Raw genomic sequence first — 10,300 nt, forward strand, 5'->3', positions numbered from 1 at the left:
CTGTTGATTTACAATGCAGATTCATCGGTCCTCGCCTGCCTGCCCCTGCCCCTCCTAAATTTGGCTGGGATATAAGAGGCTGTTTGCTTCCTGATGCCAACAGTGGCAATGGCAGACAGCCCTGCCATGTGAGAGGCAGAGATAGAGGAGAGGGGGCCAAGGAGGAGCAGACTGTGCAGCTGCTGTTGCTTCTGGTGGCTGAAGAGCACATCTGCAGGACAGAATGTCAATGCTTACCCCTGTCCTGCAGCCGCCGGAGGTGAAGGAGTATTTGTCCAAGGGTGAGCGCTTCATCAAATGGGATGATGTGAGTACTGAGGTTTTTGCTTTGTTAGATTGTATGAGTGGTGGCAGGGCAGGTGCTGTGCTCTGGTCAGGCTGGGAATGTGTCTTCATGGAGGGGATGGGACACTGTGTGTTGTACCTGAGTGCAGCTGTGTTTGGGCCAGGAGAGTGAAGTGGAGAGTGGAGGGGTAAAAACAAAGGGTGTGTGTTGGAGGCTGGTGACGTGTCCTCTGCACCTCTTGTTTCTGTGAAGGATGGTGATACCTGGAGCATGCCACTGGGTCTGTGTGGGCGACTCCTCAGGTGCAGGACCCCATCAGGAAGGCAGTAGTCACTGCCTGGAGCCTCCTCAGGCCAGGAGCACACGTTGCCTTTGGACAGCATGGAGCAGCCTGTGGGACAGGATTCACTCTAGAGCTGAGCAGACGCTCCATGCTTTGCAGATAGAGAGGAAATCAGGCTCCAAGTTGCTTCCTCTTATGGCCCCGTTCTGGCATGGAGAGGGTGAGCCATGTCCTCCCACTCCTGCCTGGCTTCTGGCTCCTGGAGCTACCAAGCACGCAGTGGCTGAGGAGCACTTGACGGTGCTGGAGCCTGGGAGGGTGCTGCAGAAAGCTGCTTCTCTCTTCAACATGGTGTCCTCTTGTATCTTCAAAACACCTGGTTTGCAGTCTGTTGCTGTTCATTGTGAGGGGAAGAAAGTGTGGAACAGTGGAAGAGAAGTTAATTGAAATGTAATAGTTCCCCTCCTCACTCACCAAGGAGAGGAAAGAATATTTCCCCTAACATCCACATACCTGAACAAGGGGACAGCAGCTGCACATCCATTTTTGTCTGGAGTATGAGCATGAATGCTGATGAAACGGGGGTCAGGCCAGGTTATGATTATTCACCAAGATCCAAGGGAAACATTTGATGTGATGTCGCAAACGTGATGTGTTGGAAGGAGCCTCCAGCAGCAGTGCAGGAGGGATCAGTGCTTATTTTTGTGGGCATAAGGCTGGAATAGAGTTTCGGGTCCCAAGGCAGCACGTGGGAGGTAGATCACTTGTGTGCAGTGGTCCAGCAGCACTGAGAAATGAGAAAGCAATGTCATATGCAGCTGACAGAACGGATGGATGCTGAGGGATACAGGCTGGATTATCACTGGGCAGTGATTCCAGTAGCTGGACATAAAGGGGATGACACCAGGGTACAGTGGAAACTACAGTGTGCACTTGTGACTGCTTTGAATTTGAACAAGGATTTGGTTTCTGAGAATAGCGGTAGCCAAATGTGTCTAAAATTGCTGCTGACCTTCTGTGCTCAGTCCTTGGAGAGCACTTTCTCAAAAACTTGAGGCTGTTAAGAACTTCACTGGGAATTCCTGGGATAGTTTGATTCCCTTGAAACAAAAGATGAGTCCAGTTGGGCCTCCAAAACCCACCAAGTGTTATTTGTTGCTGCAACCATTGGAGTTAGAATTATTAGGGTTGGAAGGGACCTAAAAGATCATCAAGTTCCAAATCCCCTGCCATGAGCAGGGAACCCCACAACTAGATAAGGTTGCACAAAACCTCGTCCAACCTGGCCTTAAAAACCTCCAGGGAAGGGGCATCAACAACCTCCCTGGGCAACCAATTCCAGTTCCTCACCACCCTTATAGTGAAGAATTTCTTCCTAAATTAGGAAGTTAGGGAGCTGAAAATCCTGTGTGGATTTTCCGCTAAGGTTTACAGATTTGTAAACATCCCTAAAATGTTGCCTGTAGTTACTAAGTAGTTTACAGACTTGGCCTCCAACAGTAACAAAAGCCTCCTCCACAAGTGGGCAGCTCTGGTCACGTTGCTCCATCTCCTCATGCTCTCCCACTCCACATTTGGAGCAGGCTGTGAAGGATGATGGCAAGAGCTCCAGGCTACAGGATTGCTGTTCTCCAGAGGTCATGGGCCAGTGTTGTTGTGTCTCACTCTTTGAAGCGACCTGACCATGCTGTTGGTGACAGTTCTGAACTTCATGCAAAGGAAAGAAGGCAGGTCAGACTGGCTCCTTACATTACTGTATAGTATGGGAGTGGACTGGAGCCTTCATTGGACCCAACAGTTTCTTGAAAAAATGGAAAATACACTCTATCTATACTGCCTTCACCTTGGCCAGCATTTGTAGTGTCTTCTCTAGAGGGGAGAATGCAGTAGGATCTCTGACAGGCAGGACTGTTCTGACCTGTCCCACTGAGTTATTTGCAGCTTCTTGGGGTAAGGATCAATTCTGCTATGCTTTGTTTGGCACCCAGCAAGCTGGGCTGCCAAACAAACTAAAGAGGTAGAGTTCTACTTTATGGATGATGGTTTGATTTGCTTGGAAACCCTTTCAAAACCTCTGGAAGGGCACAATGGAACAGCTGACCTCTTAAAGGGAGCAGATGCACATAGATTTGGTTGTATGCTGACTCTTAGCCCTTGTAGTAGTCCAAATCCCCTGCCATGAGCAGGGAACCCCACAACTAGATAAGGTTGCACAAAACCTCGTCCAACCTGGCCTTAAAAACCTCCAGGGAAGGGGCATCAACAACCTCCCTGGGCAACCAATTCCAGTTCCTCACCACCCTTATAGTGAAGAATTTCTTCCTAAATTAGGAAGTTAGGGAGCTGAAAATCCTGTGTGGATTTTCCGCTAAGGTTTACAGATTTGTAAACATTCCTAAAATGTTGCCTGTAGTTACTAAGTAGTTTACAGACTTGGCCTCCAACAGTAACAAAAGCCTCCTCCACAAGTGGGCAGCTCTGGTCACGTTGCTCCATCTCCTCATGCTCTCCCACTCCACATTTGGAGCAGGCTGTGAAGGATGATGGCAAGAGCTCCAGGCTACAGGATTGCTGTTCTCCAGAGGTCATGGGCCAGTGTTGTTGTGTCTCACTCTTTGAAGCGACCTGACCATGCTGTTGGTGACAGTTCTGAACTTCATGCAAAGGAAAGAAGGCAGGTCAGACTGGCTCCTTACATTACTGTATAGTATGGGAGTGGACTGGAGCCTTCATTGGACCCAACAGTTTCTTGAAAAAATGGAAAATACACTCTATCTATACTGCCTTCACCTTGGCCAGCATTTGTAGTGTCTTCTCTAGAGGGGAGAATGCAGTAGGATCTCTGACAGGCAGGACTGTTCTGACCTGTCCCACTGAGTTATTTGCAGCTTCTTGGGGTAAGGATCAATTCTGCTATGCTTTGTTTGGCACCCAGCAAGCTGGGCTGCCAAACAAACTAAAGAGGTAGAGTTCTACTTTATGGATGATGGTTTGATTTGCTTGGAAACCCTTTCAAAACCTCTGGAAGGGCACAATGGAACAGCTGACCTCTTAAAGGGAGCAGATGCACATAGATTTGGTTGTATGCTGACTCTTAGCCCTTGTAGTAGAAGCAAAAATATTTCTATATCTAAAGATGATGGATTACAGGATTTTGCCAGGCAAGGCTTGCTGTCTGCCCTAGAGTTGAACTCCATAATGTGAGCAGCAGCCAGTTGGGCTGCCAGACCATCTTCTGTTAGAATTCACTATTTTCTTTGTTGCCAGGAGCCACCCCATAGGAGAGTCTGCCTGCCCCATGCCACTGTCCATGTCTCTGATCAGGAGACCAGCTGTCAGCAGTCCTCATTTCACCCTTGTCCTGCTTGCAGGAGAGCTGCTTGGTAGGAGATAAGCTTAATCTAGCAACATGGCACAGTACTCAGCAGTAGTACTAGAGTGCCTGTTCTGCTCGTCGTGGCTTGTGGCCATGTGCTCAGGGAGCTAGTCTGGGAACAAGATCTGTGCCAATCAGCATTATCCATCACTACTCTTCTAGCTAAATGCACAGTGTTAGGTAAGACTCAGGCTTCAGCAGAGATCAGCTTCCATTGCCTCACACTGTTACTCTGGAGGTGTATTAAAGTCAGCTGGTTCATTTCCATAAATCACAGAGCATGATTCACCCAGCTGAGTCTATATTTGAACTGGGAACCTGATGTCCCATGATGGGCTCTCCAAGTCACATAAGGTGCTAATCTCCTTTCTTCTGGTTTTGTTTGTCAGGAGACAGCAAGTGCTTCTCCTGTGATTCTTCGGGTGGATCCAAAGGGCTTTTACTTATACTGGACCCATCAGAACAAGGTAAGTGCTGAGACTGCACAGCTTGGTCTCCAAATAGGCAGTTCAAGTTTGTGTGAGACTAAAACACCATAAGTGCTGGAGTCCTGCACTCAGGAGCAAACTACCACATGTGCCACTGAACAAGAAACTCCCCACTAAGGACCTGGGAGCCTCATGCTTATTCAGTGGCAGATTTGTCTTTCTTCAGAGTTCCAGGAAAGAGCAGGAAATTAAGCGTCTTCCCAGAGAGCAGCAACATCCATGTCCCTGTTACCTAGCATCCTAAAGGATTCTTCCAACAGTACAGTGGTGCAGTTGGAAAGAAAACACCTAGATGTATGCCATTAAATGTGTGCACCTTCTGCTAACGTGCACCTCATGCAGCCTGTGTTGTAATTAACTGACTTGTTGGGGTTTTAGAAATGTTAATGACAAAAAAACCAAAGCAGTGACCGTAGTGATGTAAAGACTACCTCAAGTTTGCTAGGCAAGTTGTGCTCCTGTCAGGCCACGGGGGTTTGCACACTGTCAGAAGTAAAGCACAGGATGCTAGGGCTGCTGGAGGAGAGAGGGAGACAAGAAGATTAGGAAAGATAATTCAGTTCCTTGCTGATGAGTAGCAACAAGGGGTGGAGAGATCTGGCTGACTGGAGGTGGAAAGCTGGGCTTACTTCTGCTTTCCAGAGCAGAGCTGTGGTTCAGCTCTACTTCCTCCCTGTGACCTACATGCTGAAGAGGCATGGTAGATAAAGAGACAGACGATAGTCCTGCATGGTGCCTGGCCAGAGACCTGATGTGTTTTGGTGACCTTTGCCTTCTCAGAAGATGGTGCCGTGTCGGTGGGGACAAGGCCCTGCCATACAGCTGTATGTCCCCAGAACACAGTGTCATCAGGCTGGGGCCTGTCACATCGCTCTAGAAGATGTGCTCTGCTTTCAGCCCTCTCTGCTACTCACATTCTCCTTCCAAGCTCCGTTCCTGGTGGTGGAATTTTTGCTGTAAGGGTTCCAGCCAGACAGCAGGAGGAAGTGGTAGCACTGGAGGAGATAACGTAAGATGGGCCAAGGGGACCTGTACCCATCAAAAGAGATGTTTCACTGGCTGAGTAGTATGAGGGATTTAACTACCTGGAAAAGGGGCTGGGTTACAGAAGCATAGTGGATGTGAGGAAACCCAGACCAGAGGTGGGCTCATATTCCTGGAAAATGTCCGTGATTAGCACCTAAAATAAACTGTGGAGCACCAGCCTGTTTTACATCCTTGTCTTTCCTGTTCTCTGAGGGAATCTGCAGTGTGAGGCAGCAGGATGGGTGGTGGGCAAATGCTGGCTTCAGAGGGAGCTGGGGCAGCCATGCAGTCGTGCAGACTGGCATGAGCACAGCCACCAGGGACCAGAGGTGGTCTGATACAGAGCATGGTGTGATATGGTTAATAGTTTCTCTTGAATTTGTGTGGCTTACTAATCTTTGGCTGAGTCCTCCTAAGATCTGCTTGTCATGAACAGCAAGGAAGGAAAACTGCACTGCTTTTGCACTAGGGATTCAGAAAGGAGTGGGATTAGGAGTGAAATTTCCACTCTGCTTGACAATAAAATGGGGATACAGCCAGAAGACATGGTATCCACATTGTTCCTTATTGTGATCTTGGAAAATAGTATTATCTGCTGCAACAAGTATAATTTGTTCTCCAGATCCGTGGTGAGGAGATAAATTAGTAACAGAGGAAGGAAATTCAGGTTGGATATTAAAAGAACAAACAAAATAAACATGACAACTAGCCAGAAATGAGGACGTGGAGTGGGCTGCCTAGGGAAGGCTGTGGAATGTCCTCCATGGGAATTGCCTCTGAACAGAGTAGGTGAAGGTCTGCTGGGAGGGACCTAGGAAGAGGGGTCCTGCCTTGCCTTCCAGCTCAGCTGCTCTGTGTTAGGTGTGTAGAGGCAACAGACAGGCTGAGAGCATCAGTGAGTTGTGTTGACACATGGACTGTAACTGGAGTGGAGTGTCCCAATGCAAACCTGTGTCCATGTCATGCCCTCCCTGTCACAGCCATCCCCACCAAGCCTCTGGCCTCCCTCTGAAGAGAAGGCTTCTGCAGCCACTGCCACCTCTGTGCCACCCAGCCCACCCTCCAGCTCCGCACCTCGGCAGCCCTTGCTCCCCTGCCCACCTTCTCCTGGCAGGAGGGCTCTTCCCCAGCCAAGGGCACTGACTGAGACCTGCTCTGCAGCTTTGGGGGGCTCTTTCCTTACTCCTTTATCTTTTCTTCATCTACCTTGTCCTTATTCTGTTGTAGGAAATGGAAATTTTGGATATAACCAGCATCCGAGATACCCGAGTAGGGCGATTTGCGAAGATTCCCAAGGTGAGTGCACAGTGTCATTTCTGCTGGTTGTTCATGTGGGAAAGGCTCAGGTTGCCTTGGGCTTTGGCATAGGCTGGGGCAGTTCATCCTGGGGTTCTGCTACAGGAAGGTGGAGAGGATCTTTTCTCCTTACAAGAAGAGGCCTACAGGAAAGCTGGGGAGGGACTTTTTCCAAGGACACATGGTGATAGGACAAGGGTCTTTAAACTGGAAGAGATTTAGGTTAGGTGCTAGAAAGACATTTTTTTGTGTGAGGTTGGTGAGGCACTGAGACAGGTTGTCCAGGGAAGCTGTGGATGCCCCATTCAAGGAGAGATTGGATGGGACTTTGAGCAATCTGGTCTAGTGGGAGGTGTCCCGGCCCATCCATGGCAGGGAGGTTGTAGCTATATGAATTTCTAAGGTCCCTTCCAACCCAAACCAGTCTGGGATTTAGTGATTCTACATCACAACTCTGTAAATATAGAAAAGCCATATTTACTCTTGTCCCTGAACTGCCCTGGGTCCTCTGTGCACCCAAAGGAAAGGCACATCCAGACTGAGGTAGGTATATGGGCTTGTTGGAGAGACGAAGTCAGAAAGCCAGGAAATCAGCAGCTCCACTCCCAAGTGCCTTCCAGAAGAGCCATGTGCTGTTATGCAGAGTGACTGTGTCCCCCTCCACCCCCTGCTGTGCCTCTGGCCAGCTTTAATCTTGGCCTGCCCCTTAGGGTCACTGAGCTCCTCTGGGCAGTCCTGCAGGAGACTGGTGATGTTTCTGGACTGAGTCAGCAGAGCTGCTCTCTTGTACAGAGATGCACAGGCTGGGTCAAGGCAGCCACAAACCTGTAGTTACAGTGAGATTCCAACACAGTGTGTGTTGGGTGTTCCTTTTTTCCTTTAAAGGGAAGAAAATGTAGTTTCAAAAAACTATTTTCTTTTTTTTTTTTTTTCTCCTCAAATAATTTAAAATTGTGTGCTTGCAGGGTGGCAGACTAAGGGAAGCACATGATGATGGCTTTGTTCTCGGTTTCAGTTATAATTTAGGCTTCCTGCAGCAAAGTTGTCCTTGTTAGGACTTTCTTCTGGGACTGTTTTTTGTTTGTTTTTAACTTTTCCATGTATGGAAAAGGCATGCAGAAAAATGAAGGAAAGCTAGAATGTGAAAAGGAAACAAAGGCATAAAGAGAATGGCTCCATATGGTAAGAGAGGTGATCCTCAGCCTAATGCAAAGGGCTGATTTTGCAATCTATACTGAGGGACTCCAGCAGCCTCTTTGCGCAAGTAGCACGTCTGTTTTCTTAATAGTGCTCTGAAAATGACTGCTCAGCTCCCCACCACTGGTGTTTCTCAAAAGACCATTATGAGGTGGGTGCTAAAAGCCCGGCAGAGCTCCAGAACAGCACCCAGCTTTCACAATTCCTTCTGAGAAACTGCAGTGCTTCTTGGAAAGTCGTTAGAATGAAACCTATTGGGAGTTTTCAACAGGCATCAAACTTTGTCTGCAGCTTGTTCTGTGGGAATCACATTTGGAAAAAAGCTCTCAGAAATGTTCTGTTTTTCTTGGGAGAATAAAATATTTGGAGAGATAGGTGCTGCACTCCAGACAGAATGCAGCAAGGGAAAGACCAATGTAAAGGAGAGGCTTGAGGTACTGTTTTCTAGCTTGTTAAAACTTCCAGGAGCAGCCTGTTTATAACATGAATTCAGCTTTGTTATAGATTATAAATCAATGGTGTCAGTACTAAGGCCACAGATGGGTGTCCTTCTGGTGGCAGCAGCCAAGATGGAGAAAAACATTCTAGATTTTAGCAATTAGTTAACGAAAACTAATTGGTCGCTACCAGGAGAAACATGCTGGCACTCCCAGAAGGATCAGTGCTTGTGCCTGTGACACTGTGTTCAGTGTGATCTGCAAAAGAGGTGTGTGGAGACAGGACAGAATTTGCCAGTGGTACCAAATTATTTGGGGCAGTAAAATGTGGGCTGGTGTGTAGAAAGATGTTGAAACGCTGTTTGACTGGATGATTTAATAACTGATAAAGGTTTAGTACAGATAAAAATCAGACAATGCACACAGAAGAAAACCCCAATCCTAACCCTGTGTAACAACAGGCTCTGAGCTGACTTGCTACTCAGAAACAAGATCTTGAGGGGAGGATAAATCCATAAAAATACCAACTCTGTGTTCAGTAGTGTTTGCTCAAAAAGTAAGTTGTATGTTAGGAATTCTAAGGAAAGAATTAAGAAAGCATGCCCTTCTGTACACCCTGAATGCACCCATCTTTCTGTGCATTTCCAGTGTCTTCATATCCAATGAGGCAACTGAAAAAGGTAGAGAAGAGCAGCAAGATGAATTAAAGAATGAAGTGGCTGTTGTCAGAAGAGCATCTGAGTAGGCAAGGACTGTAGGCTGGCAAAAAATAATGAGGCGAATGTGGAGGAGTATTGCGGAGTGCTGTAAAACCAGGGGCTGAATGGGGAAGGTGAGCAGAAGGCAGCTACTCAGTGTTTCTCCCTGTGTCAGAGCTACACATCAAGTGGAATTTTCCAGAGGCAGGGTCAGCAGGAGGAGGTGCTGCTTTGTACACCTTGTGTCCCTGCACCAAGGGATCCCATCCTGCACAAGTTGTGAACACCTACCTGAGTTTAAAAAATCAGGACAAGAAGGATGGATCCATCTGGATGGATTTGTGATCTGATCTGGTGTAGCTGTTGTGGTCCAGCCATTGTAATGGGCCAGGGACAGGATTTTACAGTCCTGGGAATTGTCTGCAGCTCTTTTGTTACAAGAAACAAAACAGAGGTCAAGCACTAAGTGATTTATTAAGTGTCCTCAGCAGGCAGAAGAGATGCATTTGATGACAACCTCTGCTGTGAAAATCCCAAATGCTTTTTGAACTCTGCATTTCAGAGAGACCCGTTTACAATAAGTCTACTTTTTATTTCAGGGAATTCTCTGCCATTTCTATGGCAACATGAAGTAAAATGCACTAGGCTGGCTCTTTATGCAGCTTTTGCTTAGGGGGTGATAGGAGGTCTTGTGTGGGCACTGAACTGGCAATGGAACCCAAAAGGTGGGAGAGAAGTGCCATCCAGTCCTGGAAATTTCTTATGGACACCTGGCTGTTTTGGGTATGGTACTTCTACAGCCCTCAGCTATGTATTCATTTGGCTTTCCTGAGAACACAGTTTTTTCAGAGGAATGCAGAAAGCAGTGAAAATTCCTTGGAGTGCATCAACACTCCCTGCACAGAGGACAGCTACAGCTGATGCCTCATTACAGAGAGGTACAAAAATGAAAACCTGGTGTGATGAAGCAGAGGAGATGTGCTGGAGGTGACAGGCAGCAGAGTGCAGAGGGTGCTGTGTCCCCTGAGACAGAATGTGGACTGGGAATGGTTGTGGGGTATAACTGCTGAAATGAATATGAACTGTTACATTTTTCCTTGATCAAAAGTGGGGGAGGAAGGCCTGGTTTTAAGACAAGGAGAACAAGAGGACAGCTGTGGGGAGAGCTTTGGATAGTACCAGTAACAAATCAAGCCTCTCTTTCCGTCCTCTC

General features: G+C 47.6%; 1 protein-coding gene across 1 annotated transcript in view; it reads left to right on the forward strand.

Annotated features, from left to right (window-relative positions):
• The first annotated feature begins 223 nt into the window (after positions 1-223).
• The window catches only part of PLCB2 (phospholipase C, beta 2), a 39,277-nt gene continuing 29,200 nt past the window's right edge, over positions 224-10,300 (forward strand). The window contains exons 1-3 of the mRNA XM_009993544.1: positions 224-307; positions 4,335-4,412; positions 6,687-6,755. Coding sequence (XP_009991846.1) covers positions 224-307; positions 4,335-4,412; positions 6,687-6,755 — 231 coding nt within the window. The remainder of the gene's footprint in view (positions 308-4,334; positions 4,413-6,686; positions 6,756-10,300) is intronic.

This window comes from Chaetura pelagica, unplaced genomic scaffold (genome assembly GCF_000747805.2).
Source record: "Chaetura pelagica isolate M959 unplaced genomic scaffold, ChaPel_1.0 scaffold613, whole genome shotgun sequence".
In the NCBI taxonomy this organism is placed as follows: Eukaryota; Metazoa; Chordata; class Aves; order Apodiformes; family Apodidae; genus Chaetura; species Chaetura pelagica.